This window comes from Camelus dromedarius, chromosome 1, assembly GCF_036321535.1.
Source record: "Camelus dromedarius isolate mCamDro1 chromosome 1, mCamDro1.pat, whole genome shotgun sequence".
NCBI classification, from domain to species: domain Eukaryota; kingdom Metazoa; phylum Chordata; class Mammalia; order Artiodactyla; family Camelidae; genus Camelus; species Camelus dromedarius.
The window spans coordinates 105,280,923-105,306,148 of NC_087436.1; the positions used below are offsets into that span (position 1 = coordinate 105,280,923).

Here is a 25,226-nt window from a genome sequence, read left to right on the forward strand (position 1 = left end):
GGGGTCTTTTATGGTTCCATATAAATTTTGGAATTGTTGCTTATAAAAAAAAAAAAAGAATCTCAGATTGGGTAAAAAAAAATCTCCAGCTAAGAGCTGTTCATTTGTAATACACTTAAAACAAAACGATGGAAGTTAAAAATGAAAGTATAGAACAAAACAGGTAAATGCTAATAAAAAAGAAATGAGGTATAGCAATGTTACAACAGATGAAATAAGAAAAGCAAAAAACATTGTAAGGGATAAAGTGGGATATATTCTACACTAATAAAAAGAACAAGCCACCAGCAAGATAAAATGTTGGGCCTTTATGTATGTGAAATACAAAGCAAAAAATGCACAGAAATGCCAGAAGAAATTGACATCACAATCACAATGACCTTTCACTGTCTCTCAAAAATTAACAGATCAAGTGGTCAAAAGTAAGTCAAGAATATGATTTGACTAACAACTAACAAGCTTTAATTAGTAGAGATACAGAACTTTGTGCCCAAACACATTCTTTTCAAATACAGTTCTCCAAATTGGCCATATATAAAATTACAAAAGAATTATTAACAAATTTCAAGAAGCAGAATTCATATAGTTACATTCACAGATTATAAAGCAATAAAACTTGAAAATAACAATGGATGGCTTTTTTTAAAATAAATCGACTGACCTAGAAATTTAAAACCAAACAAAATACTTCTAAATTATTCCTGTCAAAAAGAAAGTCTTAAAATATGAATATGTAAAAGTAGAACGATAGAGTAACACCTATTCAATCTGTGGTTTTGCAATGACACCTAGAAAAATATGCACAGGAAAACAAAACAGGATGAACACAATAGAAGAAAAGAATAATGATGGAAGACATAAATCAATGTAAGAGAAAAAGCAAATAAACAAACTGCAAACCTGATCAATAAAAGGCCAATTATCTGATAAAAGCAAAAACAAATTTTATAAATATATATACGGGCCGATTCTTTATAATAGACAAATCTTGGCAAGTCTATTGAAAAAAAAATCCACTCATAAACAGTAGGAATTTAAAAGAGACATAGTCATGAATACAGAGATTAGTTTACAAATCTATTACACATGTTTCAAACATACACAAAATTAAAAACAACTAGTATGAACTTCCATATTCTGAATAACCTAATTCAATTATTCCCAAAATTTTCACAAAACTTGTTTCATCTATTTCCATTTTCCCTCCACTTAAATATTTTAAGGCAAATTCCAGATATCATTTCATTTCACCCCTAAATATTTTATATGCACAGAGGGTATTTTTGAGGATATTTTTTTAATCATAAGAGAATTCTACAAAAAAACTTTATAGCCATAAATCACAACTCAAGATAACATGGGTAATTTTAAGTAACATAATAATGTCTAAAACTGACTCAAGAAGATGTAGAAAACCTGACCATTAACCATAAAAGAGACGGATAAGGCAGACACAGCACTACTCACTATTAGGAGGAGGTAGGCCTAAATTGTTTTAGAAGTGACTACTACCCAGAACATTAAAATAAAATTCTACCAAAATATTAAAATAGATCATTCCCATGTTACATACATTTAAAAACTGAAAAGCTATCAAACTTATTTACAAGACTAACACAAGCCCAAAAATTAAAACCATAGTCATCCAAAAATAAGGAAACAACACATGGCAAGACCCACAGAGTGCAGCGCACATCCCTAGTGCCTAGAATTGAGCCCTAACGAATAATTAGACTTCACTCGGTAACCTTCCCTCTGCTGTTTTGATATCTATAAATTTCACTCCCTTCTTGTTCTGGAAACGGGGTACCATAGAATCTAAGGAAGGTTCTAAATACTCACATGCTCTCCACTCATCAGGATGTTTAAAAGGAAATGCTAGACCATTATCAATTGCAGCTATTTTAATAAGCGATTCTTTATCATCAGTCCATTTTGTTTCCTAAAAGGGAGAAAAATAGTCTGTTGATAAAAAAAATTTTTATGAACATTTCTAAAAGATAAATTTACAATAATTACTGAGGTTTAAACAAATTTTATTTGAAGAGCCTATAAAAATTAAGTTGGCAGAAAGAATTTACCCTTTAAGGGAAGAAACTGTCTTCAGTAAAAATTTCATAATCACTTTTTTTAAAATTTGGTATTACACATTTATACAGTAATAGTTTTAAGTTTTTTCCTCTTTGGGGAAGAGGGTTTGGAATTACTAAGACAAAAAAATGCTGTTAGATGTATTTCTTAAGTGTATATTTGCAAAATGCTGGTATTTTTAAGATCTCAACAAAGTTACCTTATTAAAATCAAGTATTTCCTCAGGTCTCATAGAAATAATTAGTTCAAATACAAAATATTTCTAAATAAAACTCCCCAACAACCACAGCTAAATATAATAAGGTCCAGTAGAAGGAACCTCAAGATACTCTTGATTACAGGATGTAGGCCAATTCTAACCTCTAAATTCTTCTCAGAAACGAAGACCTCAGGAGTAAGAGAATTTTCACTCCTTCCTACTATCTATTCCTATTATCTAAAAACAGATGCTTGCCATTCTTAAGTCGCCTAGACAAAACAACAAAAGGTGAAAAAAATAATTTTTAAATTAAAAGTATTAGAGTGAAGGACCATGTGATATATGCCAGGATTGTTTCTGCTAGTTTATATCAAATATTTTATCTTACTGAAAATGTATAAAATACTTAGAGCAAAAGAACAAAGTTTTCAGTAAAGTCCAACTGCTTAAAATATACCAATAAAATATATTTAGGAACTATTATAAATGTGTATATTTTTATGTGTATTTTCAACCCATTTCTGCTGTAACTGCCTTTTATTTTTATTTCTATCTTTTTTTCTATTTACAACTTTATTGAGGTATAATTTACAGACAGTAAACTCTATATATTGAAGTATACAATCTGAGAAGCACTGACAGATGCGAAACCACCCAGAAGTTTCCTTGTGTCCCTTAGCAGTCCCCTCCCACCACAGGCAACCTGGCCGCTTTCTGTCACTAGGGATTAGTTTGCACTTTCTAGATTTTTGTATAAAAGGAATCAGATAGTATCTCCTCCCCTTTTGTATAGCTTCTTTCACTCAGCAGGATTTTGAGATTCATCCATGTTATCATGTGCATCAAGTTTGTTCTTTTTTTTATTGCTGAGTACTATGAATATGTAACTTTAAATTTATTTGATGAACACTGAAAACTACAAACTTTTTACAGGGATACAATAGCTTTAAATTATTAGAATACACAGATTGTAAACATGTCAGAAATTTTTCTTAATTGGTTAAAACTTTCTCAAATGTATAAACTGCTTTAACTAGTAAAATTATTCTGAAAGTATCTTTTATGTACATATCTGAAATTTGAACTTGGGGAGTCAAAGTTCATAGGAGTGAATGTAAAATCTATCATTTTGACAGCGTTAAGGGTCTTTGAAGCCTATTATGTGTGTGAAAACCTGCTTCTTATAAACAGAAGTATATTTTTTTAAGTTCAGTGGATATGATTCACAGGTAAAGCACACGTATTCCACTTTATTGGGTAATTCTGTCATAAGACTCAGAAAGAAGTGAATTAGCAAAATATAAACACTTTGGCAAAAAAATACTAGAAGCCTTTATTACATAAAAGCAAAATAAATCTGGTGGTTCTACAACAAATTTCCAAGCCCTAAAAAAGAACTGAGCTGATATCATTCTTCTATTCTAATACAACATACAAATTAAGGCTGCACAGAGATTTTAAAAATAGAATAAAAAATGCAATGTGAATAGGGGGAGGAAAGAAAAAAATGATAAAAACATCAAGAGAGATAAAAAACCAAGGATCTAAGTGAAGGAAACGAGGAAGTAGTGAAGAATAACTTAACTTGAAGGAATGTTTTACAGAAATTGATAGTGTGTGTGTATTCAGATACATACATATTAATTTAAAATTTCCTTACCTTAATTTCCTTTTCATGTTTCTGCTTTTCATATTTGATTAACCAATTGTCATTTCCCCTGTCTTTCAAAACAAACAAACAAAAAATCTGTTACTTCATTTTTTATGGACATCAAGCTTAATATTAAGGGAAAAAATCTAGTCACCTCTTTACTGTCAAGACCTTAACTTGTTTTTTGTAGCATGTTGACACATTAAAGGCTCCAATTTAACACATACAGATTAAGAAATACTCAATAAATGTTAGCTAACATTTATTGAGCATTTATTCTGTGCCAGACATTGTTTTAAGTGCTTAACATGTATTAATTCATTGAATTCTTATAACCACTTTGTGAGGTAGGTACAATTACTGTCAAGAACTATTAAGTCAAGGTAATTAAAAAGGATAACTTCTCTTCACCTTAGGAAGAAAAAGCATCTACCCCTATTACCAGGCAAATTTCCCAATGGGCTTTACCTAATATCTATATAGAAGATAGATAGAGTCTGCACCAATTTTTTGTTAATTGAAGTATAGTTGATTTATGATATTGTATTAGTTTTAGGGGTACAGCAAAGTGACTTGGTTATATAGACATATCTTTTTTCAGATTATTTTCCATTACAGGTTATTACAAGATATTAAAAATAATTCTCTGTGCTATATAGTAAATCCTTATTGCTTATCTATATTATGTATAGTAGTTTATATCTGTTAATCCCATATTCCTAATTTGCCCCTCCCCACTTCCCTCTCTCCTTGGGTAACTGTTAAGTATTTTTTTCTATGTCTGTGAGTCTGTTCCTTTTTTGTACATGGATTCATTTGTACTATTTTTTTAGATTCCACATCTAAATGATACCATGTAATATCTGTCTTTCTCTGACTGACTTCACTAAGTATATTCTCAGGTCCATTCAAGTTGCTGCAAATGACAGTATTTCACTCTTTTTCATGGCTGAGTAATACTCCATCAGACTCCACATTAATTTTAACATTAACCTAAGACTATATGATTTAAAAAGGTAAATCTAAAAAAGTATATAATGCTTTTTCAGTAACTAATATAAATGAAAAAATATTTCAACTAGTGTTTCTCAAACTTCAGAGTGCACCAGAATTACCTGGAGGACTTGTTAAGACACAAACTGCTGGCCCCACATTCAGTAGGTCTGGGGTGGGCATTTGTAACAAGTGCCCACATAATACTGACTCTGACTGTCCAAGGACCCACATTTGGGAATCATTGTTTTGGATTACCTATGTCATTGCTCCCTTCCAGCACAAAAAAAATTAAGAGTTTAATGTATTTATAGACTATATTAACAGTCATTTAATGTCAAAATAAGCATTTAAAATAATTTATACAATCAAGTTTTAATTATTCATATTATGCAGATAATATTTCCAATTTCCAGCAGGCTTTGTCCTGCTGCCAAGAAACTCCCCTCTAGGGACAGGAACTGACCACTAGCACCTGGACAGAAGCCTACTCTGAGTCAGAATCCCCATAACAGGATTCATTCTGCCCAGGAGAGTCAGTACTACATCTCTGTTTTTTCAAGCAGGTAAAGAAAAAGTGGCCTCAAATTACTGCAACAAAATTTTATGTCTTTGATTCGGATAAACAAGAGTTCAATATAGTTTAAAAGTTAACAAGATGTGAGTGAACAGATGAGAGAACTTCAGTACCTGTGTTCCTGATGATGTAATCCAAAATAACTAATCTTTCAAACTGAGACTGAAACTGTTTTCTAACATTCTCGGGCAAAGGGTCAGCTTCAAATTTCCTAAGCCAATATTCAGCCTCCTTGTAATCTTGAACAAATAACTGAAAGGAACCAATCTATAATGTTAAGAATTACAGTTAGAAAAAAAAACACACAAGAACAAACGGATTACTTTTTATATTTCTCAGCACTGTTATCACAAAATACTTTATTTAGACACAATAAGAAAATAGAAGTTAACACTAATTTAGATAAACCACATTTATCAGAAAAAGATTTCTATACCCTAATTTTACACAATCACATAAAGAATACATAGCAAATAAAAAATGCTCAATCTTAGACTTTCAAGGAGCATAGAAGCTATTTTAGGATAATTTAAAAAGAAAATACACATGTGCCCTCAAGGTGAGAATCTCAACAAGAATGTTATTTTCTAAAAATATTCATTAAAATTAATTTAATTATAAAGACCAAATTTTACACCTATCCTAGTTATTTAATAACAGTACAATGTTATCTTACTGAAGTAATACTTCAGGATTCTTTTTACAACATAAAATATAGAAAATAGTTTTATTTTTTAAAAAATTAATTCTTTAATCATAACCTCTATAGTGTTTTTTTTTAAAAGTCCTTTCCTTGAAGATATATCTGTTTTATAAGGCTTTCTATCACTAAAATGACTAGTTGTTAACATTAAACAATTTTTTAAAGAAGGAAATACAAATTTATACAGCACAGGACACACAGGTAATGAACGGGTAACCTAGCTAGCCTCATAAAAAATCACCACAAAGAAAATCTATCTCTTATCATAACACTTTACGTCCTTGTTGGCATGAAATTTTAATGATTTCCTAAATGTCTTCTCTAAAGCACTTATAATGAAGTTCTAGTACTCATAAGTACGGAAATAATATACTTCTTTAGTCACACTTATTTCAGTGTAGCTAAGGAGTAAGAGGCCTTGTAAATTTTTTCAAACTTCCTACTTACTTAGAGGACAATATTAAAGACAAGTTAGGTTAACTATGTATTCCTACTCAAATTCTTTTATATAGATAAATGTATAGCGACAACAACACAACAGAATTGAAGGTCAAATATATTTTTTTAAATAATAATACAGCCTAGATGTTTATCTAGAATGCTCTTCTCATTAACCCTCCCCATCCTTGCTTAGCTAGTTGCTAATCATCCCTTAAGTTTACTTTAAAGTGATAAGAAAAAACAAAATCTAATATGCAGTGAGTAAACTTAATTACTACCATTTACTATGTGCCAGGTACTATACGTACCAAGTACTTGTATAAATTTATTCATTTTATTCTTGCAACCCAAAGACGTAGTTCTTCTTATCTCTGTTTTATAGAAACTGGGGCTTGGAGAGTAAGGGACTTGCCCAAGGTCTCAGAGCTAACAGGTTTGGAGTAAAACCTAGTACTTTCAGACACTGCTTTATGAAGCCTTAGGAGCAACCTCTTCTTGGAAATTCCCTAGCCCTCCAAACTGGGTTAGACCACCCTCCTCTAACCTCTCTAAGCTCCCTGCACATGACCATCCTGACAGCTTTATCACTGCTTGCTACAATAAGCTCCTGAAGATGGAAAGACTGTTCTTACCAGTACGTCCACAGCCCACCACACAGTGCCTAGCATGCAGAACTCAGGTAACGTGTGATGAACTGCCCTGCAAGTAAAGCTCATCACAGTAACTCACCTTAGGAGGAAGTCCTATCCGATGAAATTTTCTACCGACTTTTGGCACTTTTTCTAAAGCATACTTTTTGCCTCTAGATTTTGCACGGTCAATTGCACTGTAGTTAAATGTCTCACTGACAAGCCAAACCACCTAGAAATGAACAGTTTAGAAAAGTGGCTATTAGAATTTGCATTATAGTATTTCTAGTCACATACACCATGGAACTCACTCTAGTGCTGTAAACTAGCAAAGTTTAATACTATACTAAATGCTCTGGAGAATCTAAAACAGAAAGGATAAGGGATTTTGCAAAGTTGCTTAAATAGCACACGTGTATTTCTCTCTCAGAGAGGCAGCCTAAAACTGACCAATGGAAGAAAGAAGCAAGTCTTGAAAGAAGCAAGTGGCATTAGGAACGAATATTTTGAGGCGATCTTCAAGTAAAAATGTATAAAGGCCAAACCAGAAAAAGATAGCAGTCTTCTGAGCATATTAGTTATCTCTACCTTCAACAGAATTTCTAGATCCTTGATTTTTTTTTTTTTCTGCTTTCTAAATGCTAATTCCCTCTCCTCTTTTCATTAGCATCACCTCAGCTCACACGAGCAAGAGATATTCCCCTGGACATTTTGTGGATCTATACTAGAATCAGCTTACTAGGCATTCTTGACTCTGGTTTACCAAAAAAAGGGATGCGACTTCAGACTCTGTCATTACAAATATTACTGAAGTGTTCACAGGGAAGGCAGCTGTAAATTAGAAGTACATGACTGAAAACAATTTCTCCTTTACCCTTGTTTTTGGTACAATGCCCAGGTGAAGCTTTTCATCCACGAGGGAGGCGCCAGCTTCGGAAAGGTATCCCTGATTAGGAAGCAGGCAGCCTCTGCCGAAGCAGCAAGGGCAGCACACCTTGTGAACATATTTGGTCCATTTCGGATTCAGCTGACCATAAGGCTCTTCCGATTTAGGTTTAAACACACCAATGATGTTCTATAGGGGAGAAAAGGGAGAAATTTTATTAGACTTTTAATATACAGAGATAATAATCCATAAAATGCATTCTGATCTTTTTCTACTTTTTTCTACCACAGATTTGGGCATAACCCTTAACTATTAAGAGGTTTAGTTCCAATTACAGTTTTACACTCATTCTCATTCATAACCTAAAATCAATAATCCTCTGGCCTAATGGTTTTCAAACTGTGCTCTGAGAAACCCTAGGGAAGGTGAGAGAAAAGGTGTGAGCAGGGCTCTAAGACCCCATGCCACTTAACCAGATCGACTCTGATTTTACCTGTTTTACGTTACTGGACTTCCTAGTTAAGAAAGGGTTCCACTGATTTTAAAATGTTTGAAAACCCACTGATCTAGGTCAAACAGTATTATTATTCAATATCTATTAAATATCTAAACTCTATGTTTATTTACTGTCTACTTTCCCCAGTAGATGTACATTCTAAAAGGGCAAGGACTTTCTTTGGTAGGGCTATATCCTGAGTACTCAGAACAGCAGCTTGTACACAGTAGGCATTCAAGTATTTGTTAAATGAGTAAATCCAATGACAAAAAGTCATCTCTAAAATACAGTCATAATGACAGAATCTAGGGACATCTATGTTGTCAGATTCTCCCACCCTAAATTTTTCCAGTTTTTTTTTTTTATGAACTAATTTTAAATAAACTCCTCTTTAAAAAACTGCTCATGGATGTCTAAAGTCTATAATCTTTATTACTGATCTGATAAAATATATTCATATTAAGTTTAGAAGCTAAATTATCCTCAGACAAGAAATAAAAATCTTATTGTAAGTATATGATTGTTTTATAAATGCAATAAAGTCTGAGTCACTAATGAAAAAGTCAACAAAAACAAATTAAGAAATCAAACTTGGAACTTAACATTATCTCCATATATATTTAAATTTCAAAAAAGACTATGTTTTAAAATACAACTTCAGTCTTTGCAAAAAATATTTGGATGAAATTATCATCTTTTTTCTCCTGAAAAAAGAACTGCTGGCTATGCATCATTCAGAAAGCTTTTAGAAATGATAATACATATTTTTGAAAAATTCTAGACAAAGTAGAACAAAATCCCATATCAACTTTTCCTTTCTGCCTTAGAATTATACTTTGGTTCATTTCACTTTGTCACATTCCAGTGCCTTCAAACTTCAGACTGCCCAGGCTCCTTCTGTTATAATGCTGGGAAAAAATGTTCTGAAGGTAAAATAAATCTTTGAAAAAAAAATCAAGCACTTTGAAATGATATTAAAAAGGTTCTGAAAGTTTAAACTTCTACTCTGCTTGGTTACTGTAAGGAAAGGACTTGTGAATATAAACCCAACAAATCTACAGCTGAATGTTAACATTCAATAAATACTTGAAACCATATTATTAATGAAACAGAAAACTATGACTTAAAATGAATAGCTCTATTTTTAAACAGTAGAGTCCTTTAGTTAAAAATAAACTGACATTTATTTCTGAAAAGAAGGTGCAATCAGATTTATTAGGAAAATATTTTCAGAAACTCACAATGACTTCACATTTAAATTAGTGTTTTCCAAAATGTCTGTTACATATAGTAGGTCTGGGAAATTCTCACCCTCTTAGGATCCTTCACAAAGTAACTTCCACTTGAACCTTGAGAGATTCTTTCTGGAAAAACTCCAAATTCTATTGCTTGCTCTGCTTTCAATATAATATCAGCAAATTCTGGATCATCCAAAAATGTATTCAACTCTGAAGAATCAACAATTATTGCATTAAGAAAATTAATGTTAATACAGAACATGAAGAAGAAAGACCAGTTATGAGAATGCCCGTGATATGGACCTGTGATATTGGATTAGGTTATTAGCATTAAGACATTTAGGTACAGAAAATGTATTGTTATGGGCTGGTTTGATGCTCCTTTTTTTTTCTCTAACCCCACTTCAAGCTTCAAATAATGCCACTTGGGAAAGAAGATCTCCTCGGTTGAAATAATCACACTAATACCCTCCCAGTGACTGTGTTCTTCATCCTGCCTCAGCCTCTGTCTGTAGTCCTTCTTCAGACCTGTCATTCCCAACACCTGCAACTTCTCCATACTTTCCATTTCAAGCACCTTCTATTTTCCTACTTCATTCCCTCTCACACTCAGAGTCCAAAAACTCTTCCATCCCACTAGCACCCATAGCACTGATCTACCATATGCCATCAGGGTCTTCACCTACTTTGTGTCCCTACTTCCCTCCTTGGCCAGCTTACATTATGGTTAATCATCATACAGTCACTCTCTCCCCTCACCACCCTGCATCATGGTCACCTGGAAAAGCCCCATACCTGGTAAAAACCAACCTTCTGCTGACTCTGCCTGTGCCCAGAGAGCTGAACCTGACTAGACAAACACCCACACATACACACACACACACACACACACACACACACACAATATGCCTCGTGTCTCCCTTTCAGTTCATCACCACAAACTTCAGGTGGCCCCTCATGTTGCCCAGGAAACATACCACATTCCTGTTAGAGACTGTTTATGACTCTCCAAAATACACCGAAGCCTTAACCCCCCAATGTGATCATACAAGGAGATGGATTCTTTGGGAAGTAATTAAGTTTAGATGAGGCCAAGAGGGTGGGGACCTCATGATGGGATTAGAGCATTCTCTCTCTCTCTCTCCCTCTGCCAAGTGAGTAAACAATGAGAAGGCTGCCAACTGCAAGCCAAGAAGAGAGCCCTTCCCAAGAACGTGGTCACCCTGGTGCCCTGATCTTGGACTCCTCAGCTTCCAGAACAGTGAGAAATAAATGTCAGTTGTTTCAGCTACCCAGGCTAGGGTATTTTGTTAAAGCAGCCTGAGTTATAAATAGACTGATAAATAGATATTCCCACTCTTCCAGAGAACTATCCCATACCCTCTCTTCTCCTCAAATTCCTAACCTTTCTTCCCTCTCAGCAGATGATCCAGCTTCCTATTTCAAGAAGAAAAGAGAAGCAATCAGAAAAAACTACCATCAGCGCACAGCACCGTAACCGCCCTTCCACATCCTCTGCCTTCTGCCAAGCTCTGAGATCAACTCCACTTTGCTGGTATACAGCAAACTGTCTCTTCCTGACTACTCCAGGACATTTCTTCAGCAATTCTTTCCTGCATCACTATTTCCCTCTCTGCTGGAACATTTCCATTACCACATAAAGCATGCTGTAATTTTTCTCATTTTAAAACAAATCTCTTTTAGCCCCCAAAGTTCCCCTAGACACTCCCTCATTTCTTTGTTCCCTTTTATAACAGAAGAGCTCTATAATTACATTTACCATCTCCAATTTTCCTTCTCCCACTTTCTTTTGAACCCATTTCAATCTAGCCTCTGACCTGATCACTCCACTGATTTAATTTTTGTCAGAGTACATAGTGACCTCCACTTTGCTAAATTCAACCTCAGACCTTATCCTCCTTGACCAACACCACCATTTCATTCTGTTGGTTACTCCCTCCTCCTGAAAATATTTTCTTCACTTGGCTTTCAAGATGTCACTTCTCCAGGTTGTCTTCCCATTTCATTGGCTCCTCTTTTTCAATCTCTTGCTGACTCATTTTCATCTCCCTGACTGTCTAAACTTTGGAATGCCCCAGGCTCTGTTCATGGTCCTCTTCCCTCCCTTATAAGCACTGACGACTCCCAGATTTGTACCTCAAGCCTGGATTTCTGCCCTGAACCCCTGACTACTGTACTCAGCATCTCAACTTGGATGTTTTAGTAGACAACTCAAACTTTACTACCCCAAACTCCAGTCCGCATTTCCTCTTGACTGCTTCACTCCCAGTATCCCTATTTCAGTTACTGGCAACTCCAAATCTCCAGTTGCTCTTGCCAAAAACCTTGGAATCATCCATGATCTCACTCTCTTCTCCCACATCCAATCCATCAGTAAGTTGTGTGGCTCTACTTTAAATAGATATCCTAAATCTAACCACCTCTTGCCATCTCCATTCCTTCTGTGTGATTAAAGTCATTATCAACTCTAGCCTAGATTGTTGCCAAAGTCTCCTAACTGGTCTCCTCCCTATACTCAGCCATGCCCTCCCCATACTCAACAGAGAAGCTATAGTCATCCTATTCAAATGTAAGTCAGATCATGTCACTCTTTTGTACAAAACAGCCCAGTGTTTTTCCACCTCACTCAGAAAAAAAAGTCCAAGTCCTTATACTGGCCCCCAAGACCCTACCCAATCTTCCCTAGCCTGCATTTTATTTTTCTGGTTAGCACTTATCACCTAACATATTAAATAACTTATTTATTTTCTCAGCTCCAAGAAGATATGGATTTCTTTCACTGGTATATGACCAGAACTTTTACAATTCCTGGAACATAAGAGGCACTCAATAAACATTTGTGGAATTAATAACTGATCATTTAAAGTGGTAGGAAAAAAGTGGTAGACAAGCCAAAAGTTATTCACATTTTACTTTGAAAGGCATTTAAATGCTATTACATGTATTCAATCTTTTGAAAATTCAAACTATAACCTTTCCTTAATTTAAAATTTGCTTTAATTCAGACATAAATTAAGACTACTATCTACTAACTTTTAAAATTTTGTGGTGAGAAAAATACTAGAAAAAAGGCCCTTGGGCATACTTAAAAGAATAAATAACTATGTCTATACAACTGATACGCTTATTCCAAATCATTATTATCTATTCCATGGAAATTCATAAGAATGAAGGGAGAAACTCTGTCTTTCTTGTTCACTGTGTATCCCTAGCACCTGGAAGAGGGCTCAGCATTTGGCAGGTTCTTAGCAAACATTTAAATGAATAAATATAGTATTATTTATGTGCCAAGTTGTGCCAATAATCATCATCATTAGTCAAGTGATAGTTCTTCTAGGTCAGGGCTCTTAACGCCAAGGAAGAATCTGAAAAGTTATTTATTTCAACTTTGCTCCCAGTTCTGGTACACTTTCTATAATTCACCATCAGCAGGTGGTCTTTGGGCCAATGTTTAAACATTTTCAAAGAGAGATCACTCCTTTTTTTTTTTTTTAACATTTTTTTATTGAGTTATAGTCATTTTACAATGTTGTGTTGATCACTTTTTTAATGTTTCGCTTGTTTGAAAACAAATATAAACTTGTTTCTTCTTCAGAAATTGGTTCTCCTGCAGTTTAAACCAATGCCCTAGACCTGCCATCTGGAGTAAAACAAAAGTACTTACTCCTCTCTTCCCAGGGATGGCCCTTCAAATAGCTGAAGATCATTTCATGGTTCCCTAAGTCTCCTCTATTCTCTGCCTCCTTCCATATGGAAGTATTTTCAGGCTTTTCAGCATCCAAGTTGCCCTCCTGTTTCATGCCTCAGCTTTTCAATGTGCTTCCTTAAAATACAGTCTCCAGAATCAAGCAACCCATTGCAGAGAATAGAGACATCTCTCAGTCCTGACACTATACGAAAAAAAGAGCACTCTAGCATTACACTTGTCGTTTAGGAGTCCTGGCATACTACTAACTTATACTGAAATGGCTAAACTCTTGGACCACTCTTGGCCTCTCCCAACATGCACTTGGGCAGTTCTTTTGGAAACTACGTGCAGACTTTGACGTTAGTATCAGATGTTATCAAATTGCTTTATGGGTTAAGCTTTATGAGTTCATCAGAGAACCTGCCTTTGTTACTCTCCTGGAGCCCAGGATCATACTCTGAATACTTAATAATTCAGCTTCAACCAAAATCAGATCAGGACCATTCCTACAAAATCAGTCAGGATGTTCTCAATCCCTTTTTCTTTACCTGGTCCCTTATTGAGCAACTCTTTTGGATAAATGAAAACTGGCATTCTCTGAAGATAGCCTGGATTTACCATCACAATCCAGAAAGGCAATTAAAGGACAACTGTTTCTATCTAATTACAGCCAGAAGACAAAACAAAACTATATACAACTATTCTAAAATCCAAGTAATTATTTTTCAGTAGATGATTCTTCTTTCTGACTTTTAACTCACAAATACATTCTACAGATTTCTTTGTTTTAGTCACTTAAATGTACATTCAGCAATGAGTTTAAATTTGGAGAACACATACTAAAGTTATGCCACTTCAGGACACAAGTGCTGTAGCAATCTGGTTTGAAGGTTTGTTGTCATTGGTTTGGTTTTTAATAGCTGAGGGGCTTAATTACCTGTATTTTCTTTAACATTTTTTCAGTTAAAATTAATTTCACCCCTTTTAAGAAATAAACTATGAGATTTTGATTTGACTCTGTATCAAAAAATATTCAAATTTTCTAAGGAGAATCTCAGTTCTACCTCTGTAAATATCCTTTGGGACTCCTCTCAGAAGCAGCAGTGGCCTTCTAGTCAAGTTCCAGTTCTATTCAAGCTCCTCTCTTTTCACAAGACATCCAGTCCACCCTCTGAAACTTTGCCCATGCTGTTCTGATATATATGCCAAGTTTCCTTCCTATGGCTGAGTCTTATCCATCCTTCAACTCCATCTGAACACTTGCAATGCTATAACAGAATGATCTAAGTACCAGGAGGGCAGAGATCTTTGTTTTGTCCCGTGATATATGCCAAGTGCTTAAAACTGTACCTGGCACATGGTAGGCCCTCAATAAATTTGAGAATTACTTATTAACAAAATTTTAACCACACTTAAGGATTATTACTGATCCTTTGGTAAGTAGAAACTGAAAATGGATTGAGAACCCACTTATAACCTTTTATATTTAATTTTATAAAGTTGCATGGTAACTTATCAAGTTCTCATTTCAAATAAATAAATCAAAATGAATAAATCTTACCCACTGGCCAAAATATTTTCTAAAAAGAAAAGTAGCTGGCTCACAAGTCTGGTGATCTTAACCCCTGCCTCAGGGGTTCCAGTGCTATTCATTTTCAAGTCTCAAATTGGATACTTCCTCTGCTAAATCTTCCCTGGCCCCCAGGTCCACAGCACAGCTCAACGGAACCTTCAGCTTTCCCCATCCAAGCATATATATCCTCTATTAGAACTGTTTGGTTACAATGTTACGTGGGGACAAGGCTGGTGACTGGACAACCATTTGACATCTGGCCACCAGTTTCCCCATGGCCTCGATTTCCACTAGCACCAAGTAGGCACTGAAACATCTGCTGAATGATGGGTCTCTGCAGCAGATGGAAAACAAAGAATACGTGTGTCCTAATTACTGCTTGAGGAATAATCTCCATCACACTGCTGCTCACTACCTCTCAAAAGCTCAGCTATGGAGGACTGTCAAGATCCATGGGGTATCTACTTGTCTAGTACTTCCCTCTAAATTTAGCCAGGTTATCAGCATATTGAATCTAGACCCAGCAATACTGACAGCACCACCCACTAGAATTACTTCTACTGAAATGAACTTCAGGGAAGTTTTAAGAAAAACTCCTATGAAATTCATCACTTGTATTACAAATATATTACCTAGCATACAGTCTCTTCTCCAAAAGGATACACAACAGGTTAATCTCAGTTTTGTTTTTGTTCAAATAATCAGTCTGTTTTAACTTTAGGAACACAGTGACTGTGTTTCTCTCAAGTAGGCTGCTCAGTAATCTTAAAAGTCAAATTTGTGGGCTGCCTATACCAAGTGTGTGATGAACATTTTGTGCACTCTTATTCTGGCCTCCATCTCATTTATTCCATTATCCTAATTTCCCACTCTCATCTTTCTTCCTTACTTTTAAATGATTTTATTTTGTTTGTACATTTTTAAGCCACCATGAATCAATAAATACACACTTTCTTTTACTTTGGTAGCTCTTTGTGAATTCTAATGCCATTCTCTAATTGTCAGGCTCTCCAACAAAATTGGTAAGTGCTTCTGGTTTGTATTAACTGGGACCTTGAAGAAGTCACTTCACCTCTCTGCACTTCGTTAAAGTGAGAATAAAAAACAGTGCTCACTTCATGGAGTTGGTTATAAATTAATACATGTGAAATGCACAGAACTATGCCCTGCAGGTACTGTTTTGTGGGTATTAACTATTATCAACTTCACTACCCTCCAACTCACTGATTAAAATGACAGCTAGATCTAGAAATGCCACTAATCCTTCTACTTTGACACTGATCCAACAATACTATGGTTTATGCTGGTTCTAGACTTTGTCACATGCTTTGTTCAAGTAAAGATAACAGACATGACATTCTTCCACTGGCTAAAGTACATATAGCTCCTGTTCACATAAACAAAATAGTTAAGCATCGTAAATGATGTTAGTATTAATCGAAAGGTAAGAATTTCTTGGAACTAGAGAAGTTGGCTTCATGGAAATTGGTGGTAAAGGACAAAGGAAGTTAATGGACTCATTAAAAAATAACTAAACTTAATTATCAGGTTAAAAAAATCATGAAATTTTAGGAGAATGGTTTGAAATTTTAAAAATAGTTTTACAATTCAAAACTATTTTTAAATCCATTAAAAATAAAGCCTCCATAATAAGTAAACAGAAGTTAATTTTGAAACACTTGCAGATCTACAGCAAAATGGAAAAAATGCAGGATGTGAAAGAACAAAGCTCAGTCCAGGCTTTACCACTTCCTGGATCTTGACTTCGGTTTACCTCTTAAGTTTATCAGCTACTACTTATTACAGTTTTAGTCAGTTTTAATCCTCATACCCAGCATAAGGGTGAATAACAGCTAACTTGCTGTGCTGTTGTGAGAATTAATGAAATATATGAAAAAAGATCTTAGCAAACTGTAAAGTCTGATATAAATAAGTTATCACAATTTTAAAAGGCTGGAATTCTAATAAAATCCATTTTGTATTCTGAATATTATATTCTACCCCCCCTTTTACCTTTTCTAGCCTTAATATCATTTGTCTACAAAACCCAACTTTCATAGAATAAATGCAATTTCAAGGTTTTAGACTCTTTTAAAATCTAGCTACATAGGTAAATTTGGAGTAGCAAAGGGCAAGCTAGGATCTTAGTTACTTCACAAACCAGAATTCTAGGTAATACAAACCCAGATTATCGATGTAGCTAGGTGACTGTGGATCTGTTTGTGATCTGGTTCCATCTTCATGTTAAATGTTGTACTGTCTATGCATCCAAAAGCTAACATTATAATGGTAGCTAGCCAACCTGTATGTCAGACCAATTTGCTAAAGCTTTATTCATTAAAGTCCACTTCCTGCGGGCCTCTCTGGTTTATTCACTCTAGAATGTTTGACTGTAAGTCCAACTACAACTAGAATAACTTATTCTACCCAAAGTTCTTTAAATTGTAGAAGGCCTATTAGTGTACTAGTAGCAGAACATGTAAAATCTAAGGACTCCAGAAAAACTAAGCAGCATTAATGGAAACTACATTTTCTGTGCCTTGTCTTTATGCTGTCATGCATGGACTGATGTTCCAGGCACAGTGCACGCATCACCTCATTTAAACCACCCTTACCACCAGCAAGAAGGTGTTACGATCATTTTACATCTAGCCTGTTTCATCTCTACCTAGGACTCTTACAACGCTATTCTATTTTACTATCAAATTAGCCTAATTGGACTCCACTATGCCAAATAAACTGGATTTATCAACAAATATCCATGCCTGCAGTCAAATGCCTAAATTTTACTCTCAACATCATTTCAAATACCCTCTTTTTCACCTGATATTGTCAGTCTGCTCAACAGTGAAAAGGTTTTTCCTTTGTAAAGTATAAAAGTATAAATGACTCAAGAAAGAAAACTTTGCAAGAGAGAGGGCAGGTACGGAAATTTAACTGCCTCTGCCCGCTCTGGCTAACGTCACTACAACATTTTATTTTAAAAGTTTTTGAAACGTGTCCCAGTGGCAACCGGATATTCTTGCTTTCCCTCTCTCAGCTGGCATCCACCTTGCAAACTCTCGGGGAACTTTCTTGATAGTTCAGTGTTCTTAATCCAAAACTCAAGTCCAAACTTGAGCAAACAACTTACGTTATTTTAGTGTTAAGTTTCCTGTCTGATCCCAAAAGTTTAGGCTCGCTTTTAGGGGAGGCCTCAAGGATCAGAGTTTAATGACAACCCTGGGCCTTGGGTGAAGTGGCATGTAGCCCCCGGAAAAGATGCGAGTAAACCCGGGAGCAGAAGAGAAAGGCTAGGCGTCCAAGGTGTGAGCAGGGGCTGGCCCCTGGCCTGTGCGCCGGCCGGGATACCTGGCGGACAGCCTTTGCCAGCAGGCAAGGGCTAGCGGAGACGGAGAATGGAGCAGGGGGCAGGGACTCGAGGAGGCGCGTGAATGGGGGGCTGAGCGGCGGCGGCGACAGGCGCTCAGGAAAGGCGCGGAAAAAGGGATGAGCCGGGTCGCACCTGAACCCACGGGGCGGTTCCGATCCAGGTCGGTGGGCGAGCTCCGGAGGCGCCCCAAACCCAGGGAAGGGGAGGGAGACGCATCCCCAGGCCGGAGCAGCAGTTCCTCGTCGCTGGCCTGGCCACGGGAGGCCGCGCCCTCGTCCCCGGCAGCCTTCACCTGCCTCACGGCACTCCCCGGCGCGCTCTTCCGCGGCTCGGCCCAGGCGATCCGCGGCAGCAGCGGCTCCCGCTCCTCGTCGTCCTCCTCCTCCAGGCTCCCGCCGCCCGCGGATGCCTGCCTCCCGGGCTCCAAGGGCTCCGCCATGGCCTCCCTCGGTGCCCTCCGGGACGAGACCCGCTCAGAGAAGCCGGGCGTACGGGTCTGGCCTCGGCATCACGGAGGACCGGAGCCGCTGGGTCCGAGCGAAGGCCCCTCACTTGCGCGCTGTCCCGCTTGGCGCCCGCGGGGCGGTTACCCGGCCCGGCCGCCAGCCGCGCCCCACCTCGCGCCAACCCCGCGCCTGCGCGGAAGGGCCGGGGCGGCGGGGGCGGGGGCGGGGTGGGAGCGGGGGACGCGGCGCGCAGGGCGGGGGCGCACCTGCCTTCCAGGGACCTGGAAGACGCGGGGGTGCTGTTACTCCTCGCGGAGCGCTAGGGTGGGAGAAGTTAACTTACCTCTGCAGAGGTGTCCCTCTCCAACCCAGGTCGGCCCCTCCCTCCCTGCAGAATTGTCTCCTAGTTTACCACAACCTATGCCTATATATTTTCTTGTATGACTGTTTAACATTCGTTTCCCTGTCAGAAGTTCATGAGGGCCAGGACCTTGTCATTTTTCAGACATTCCTGATACTGGGAGTTTGCATTTTCTTTCTCTTCTTCTGACTAATCTAGCTAGAAGTTTACTCAAATTTTTAATTTTTTCAAAAAGCCATCTTATGATTCCATTGATTATCTGTTCTCTACTTAATTGACTTTTGCTCTTTATTATTTCCTTCTTCCTACTTATTTGAGATTTGATTTCGTCTTCTTTTCTAGTTACTTGGAGCAGAAGATTACATTATTGATTCTGGTCTTTTCTATTTTTTTTTTTAATATAAGCATTTAAAGCTATGCATTTCCCTCTAAGCCCTGCTTTATCTGCATTCCACAATTTTTGAAACGTTGTGCTTTCATTTTCATTCAGTTCAAAATACTTTTAAGTTTCCCTTATGATTTCTTAATTTGACTCACTTATTTGAAGTGTTTTTTAATTTCCAAAAATTCAGGGGTTTTTCTATATATTATTTTTTATTGCAGTATAGTTGACATAAAACCTTATATTAGTTTCAGGTGTAAACACATACACAGTACAACACAACACAGTGATTAATATTTATGTGTACTGCAAAATGATCACTAGATATTATTACTGACTTTTAATTTAATTCTGTTGTGTCCAGAAGAGACACTATGATTTCAACCTTTTGGAATTTATTGAGACTTATTTCATAATCCAGCATATTATCTGCCTTAGTGAACATCCCATGTGCATTTTTAAAAGAATGTGTATTCTGCAGATGAGTGGTTATATAACTGTCAATTATTTCTATAAAAATCAGTTAAGTATTGATAGTGTTATTCTAATCAACTATATCCTTATGGATTTTTAAATTTAGTTCTATTACTCACTAAGAGAGAATATTACACTTACAGTGATTGTGGATTTGTCTATTTCTTCTTTTAGTTTAGTGAGTTTTGCCTTTATGCATTTTGAAGTTGTGTTACTAGGTGCATATATGTAGGACTTTTATGTCTTCTGTTAGGCTTTCAAGTCTTCCTGATGATTTAACCCTTTCTTTCTCCTTTTTTTCTTTCTTTCTTTCTTTTATAAACTTTCCCTCCTTATCTGTCTTAATACTCCTGGCTTGAATTCTACATTATCTGATATTAATATAACCACCCCACCTTTTTTAATGTTTACTGTTTGCCTGATAAATCTTTTTTCCTTTTCTTTTTATTCTATTTGTGTCTTTAATATGTCTGTATCTCTTGTAGAACACTTGTAGTTGGTTCTTGATTTAAAAAAAGAAAAATCCAGTCTGATAATTTCTGCCTCTTGGATTTTTTAGTCTATACATTAAATATAAGATTAATGTAGTTGGATTTAGGTCTACTGTTGTTTGCAATTTGTATTCTATTTGTTTCATCCCTTTTTTGTTCTTCTGTTCCTCTTTTCTTGCTTTCTTTTTGAATTAATCAATATTTCCTTATATTTCATCTTAATTCCTCTATTGACTTTCTGTGAAACTTCTTTACATTAATTTTTAGTGCTTACCCTAGCACTTACTCTATGCATCCTTAAATTGTCTCAATGTACATGGATCTCATATTGTAGTAACTGATGTAAAGTGAACATTGCAAAAGTGTATTTCTGTTTATCCTCCATCCTTTATGTTCTTGTTGTTATATATATATTAGACTTATATATGTTTAAATACAGTGAATAATGTTTGCCATGAACAATCACGTCTTTTAAAGGAATTTTTTAAATGTGTATTCTTTTCTATTTACCCACATATTTACCATTTCCAGTGCCCTTTATTCTTTCCCATAGATCCGAGTTTTCATCAACTATCATTTCCCTTCCCTTTGAAGAATTTTTTTAAAGCATTCCTTGTAATGCATATCTGCTGGTGATAAGTTCTGTTTTCATTTATCAGAAATTATCTTTATTTCACCATCATTTTCAAAGAATATTTTCTCTGGATACAGAATCTGGATTGATGTTGCCCCCTGCCCCCACCTCCAAGTTCGGCTCTAAAAATATGATTCCATTGTCCTCTAGACTTCACTGTTTCTGAATCATGTCCCTCTGCTGACCCACCCAATTTGTATTATGTCATTTTTCTCTAGCTGCCTTTAAGAGTTTTTTCATTATCTTCACTTTTTAAAATAATTTGACCATGACGATCATCAGGTGAATTTCTTCTTATATATCCTGCTTGGGTTTTGCTGGGTTCCTTAATCTGTGAGTTCATATATTCCATCAAATTTGGTGAAATCTCAGCCATTATTTTTTCAAAAAATTTTCTGCCCCATTCTCTCTTCCCTTTCTTTCTGTGATTCCTATTGCATGTATGTTAAGACTCTTTACTATTATCCTAAAAGTCAGAAGGGCTCTGATCTTTTTTTTCAATAGTTTTTTCTCTGTTTTTCAGATCGAATAATTTCTCTTAATCTGTTTTTAAGTTTACCAACCCTTCAGCCATTTCAAATTAGCTGTTAAGCCCCACCCCATGAATTTTTTATTTCAAATATTCTACTTTTTAGTTCTAGAATTTCCATTTGTTTCTTTTTTTAGAGTTTCTATATCTCCACTGAGATTTTCCATCTGTTAATTAATTGCGACCATGTATTTTTCAAAGACCTTAAATACATGTAAAATAATAACTCTTTAAAAGTCTTTGCTAAAGGGAAGGATATAACTCAGTGGTAGAGTGTGTGCTTAGCATGCATGAGGTTCGATTCCCATTAGAAAAAAATTTTTTTAAATAAATAAGAAAAATAAAAGAAAACAGGAGATACGAGGCAAGCAAGGATTTTTTTTTAAAAGCTGTGCAACAAGCACAAACCACAAAGGAAAATATGGATATATTTGGCTGCATTAAAAACAATTTTAAAAAATTTTTAAGTCTTTGCTAATTTTTACATCTGAATCATCTTGGAGTCACTTTCTATTGACATATTTTTCTCTGGACTATAAGTCATACTTTCCTATTCCTTTATATATATGTTAATTTTTATTGTATTGTTATCTTCCTCTGATGAATGTTGATGTATTCTAGTAAGTAGTTAATTTGTACCCCATGCACATAGAGTTCAGGTGTGAACCAAGGATTTAGGTAGAGTGTATGTGTAGATTTTGGAGTGCTTTGCTTCTATTACTCCTTTCTTTCCAGGATTTCCATCCTCAACTTCCAGCTGCTCTGAGAACCCCAGGCTCCATCCTTTAATTCCTGTCCATTAAGATTGTGGCTTTCTGAATTCCAGCTGACTTTCACAGTGCAGACTGAGTAGTGCCCCTAGATAAAAAGATGTATGAACATAAATCATATTCAGTGCATTTCAGTTCTTTGCAGAGTGTGCATCCCTTCAAATTCTGCCTGCCTGCCAGCCTTTGGTTATATTCCATCATCTTCAAATAATTGCTTTTATATTTTATCCCATTTATAACTTTTATCTATAAAAGGATTAGTCTGATATAACCTCCTATGGCATATTTTTATGGAAATGTATCTTTTAGTGAGATGAATGGTGCTATTTTTTGTCTATAGTTCACATGTTAGTAGAGGAATATTAATTATTGCTAGATAAGTCATGATTCAGCATTAGTTCTATTTGTAGTTTCAATTTTTATAGACATAAACACTGAAAAAAATATTTTCAAATAAATAGATGATTATGGTGAATGCTTTGTAGTAGCAATGCCACTCAAATCTTTGATCTTTCAAAATATATGCTAAAAGTCATGTAGTACTCTATTATCAAAAATTATTTTTTATGATCTATCATCAGGCAATTCATTTAGGTCCTCTTTTGTTAGAGTTATTCACTTTCTCAATTTCTGGGAAGTATACCAAAAAGGCTCTTTGGAAGACTTATCAGTTGTTAATAATTGTACTGTAACTCTTTCATTTCAAGGCACTTTATTTTTTAACTCGGTGTTGACAAAATAAAAATATTAACATTTCTATAGGCCTTTGGCAATACAATATCGTTTATTAAAATGCTTTTATCTTATCATGAGCTTTAAACATATTTTTGAGAGTTAAGAATTTTACTCTGCAGATTTGGCTCATTCGATGTATGTAAAACATCTAACTTAAAAGTTGATTGGTAAAGCCAACGTTCATTATCAAGTCAATCAGCGAAAGCAGACTTTTTTTCAATTCACATAAACACGTTAAAATATATACCAGTGTCAAGATAGCAGTTTTAAATTCTAAGGCTCTGCTGCCTTCACTATTTCTCAGATCTTTCTTAACTTGTTCCTGTGGAATACTTCCTTAGGAGTCCATTCTTTGAAAGTAGTCAGGGTTTAAAAGATGCAAGATCTTTAAATGAAACTTGTCATCACTCTTACAACCTCACTCTATGACACCTATGTATTCAGAACATCCTAACACAGGCCTAAACGCGCCATGTCCAATGTCACCATCACCTTTGAAATAATGCTCCTTTAACAGGAAAAGACACGAAGCACTGCTGCTACCTTCTGAGGCTTTTGTTAATGGAGGATTTGCCAACACCTGTATTTCTTTGTTAGTAGGCTCAAGTTTTTTACATCCCAGAACAAGGAGCTATTGGAAGATTCAAGATAGTCTTTCCAGTTCCAACAAGTGTACTACATTTCAGTTCTGCCACTAACCACCCAGAGTTAGCACAGATGCCACAAGTTAAGGGGTCAGTCCTCTGTGAGACTGCCCTTACTCCAGATGCCAGATGCATTTTAAGGGGTCCCCAGGCCAGCCCCATTTGTGACCAACTGGCTATAACTGGGGGTGGGGGGGGAGGACGGGGGTTGTGCGTGACCTCTTTGGGTTCTATAATTTGTTAGAATGACTCACGGATCTCAACAAAGATCTCAAGGTTTTTGCCTTAGTAGAGATTATGATGAGATGGAATTTACAGATAAATAGGCAGTTGTAATATGTATGCTAAGAGCCATGTGGAGGAAGTACAGGCTGCTATAAGAGCATATAAGAGGGGCCAAGATCAGAAAAGGGGGTTAAGAAAGCGAATAAAGGGGTAGGGAAGCAGCTTGGCTGGAGTAAAATCCAATCTGAAATTTCTGATCTCTTTTTTTTTCCCCTAGCAATCTAGCTGCTGCTTTTGGCTGGGAAATAGACATTCAGGCAAGGCTTCACAGGGCAGGCGAAATTTAGGTGGATACTTGAGGGATGAGAAAGAGCTGTTTATGGAAAGAATGGGGGGAAGAGCAATCCTGGCAGATGGGAAAGCTTGAGCAAAGGCCCTGAGGAGTTCTTGGTGCATATTAGGCACTGGAGAGCTCCCACAAGCAGAGTGGAAGAGAGTCAGTGGTGAGACAGGGAAACAAGACACTGAGTCCAAGAGGTGGTCCAGGGCCTCACTGTGTGTTGTCTTTCAATACAAATCTCATACCAAGAGTTCCAGCCCTTTGCTGAAGGTCCTGACCACCTCTCCACTCTCTGGCTAGAACCCAAGGAGTGGAGAATGACACAAGATAAGATTAGAGGTTTAGGGGATTTATGAGGCTGGGCTATGTGAGATGGAGTTGAGTTTGGCTTTAATTGGAAAGTCAGTGAGTCCATAGCCCTCCTGAAACAATAAGAACTTTTGCTTTAAAGGGACATTTTAAACAAATGTTCAATTCTTCTAAGAAATGAACTCACATAACCATATAACTCTTGAAGATTAATCTTAACCTTAGATGCATGTACATGCACTGAATGTTTTTGGAAATATACATAGAAAAGTGGTAACAGTGATCAACTCTGGAGAGGGAATGGGAGATTGGAGATCGGGGTGGGCA

General features: G+C 36.3%; 1 protein-coding gene across 1 annotated transcript in view; it reads right to left on the reverse strand.

Moving 5' to 3' along the window:
* Positions 1–19,162, reverse strand: part of PI4K2B (phosphatidylinositol 4-kinase type 2 beta) — a 32,343-nt gene extending 13,181 nt beyond the window's left edge. Inside the window, exons 1-7 of the mRNA XM_010991056.3 lie at positions 18,692–19,162; positions 9,978–10,114; positions 8,159–8,359; positions 7,385–7,516; positions 5,625–5,778; positions 3,951–4,012; positions 1,843–1,942 (exon numbers count right to left, since the gene is read on the reverse strand). Of these exons, the coding sequence (XP_010989358.2) occupies positions 1,843–1,942; positions 3,951–4,012; positions 5,625–5,778; positions 7,385–7,516; positions 8,159–8,359; positions 9,978–10,114; positions 18,692–18,998 (1,093 nt within the window). The 5' untranslated portion in view covers positions 18,999–19,162. The remainder of the gene's footprint in view (positions 1–1,842; positions 1,943–3,950; positions 4,013–5,624; positions 5,779–7,384; positions 7,517–8,158; positions 8,360–9,977; positions 10,115–18,691) is intronic.
* Positions 19,163–25,226: the final 6,064 nt, after the last annotated feature.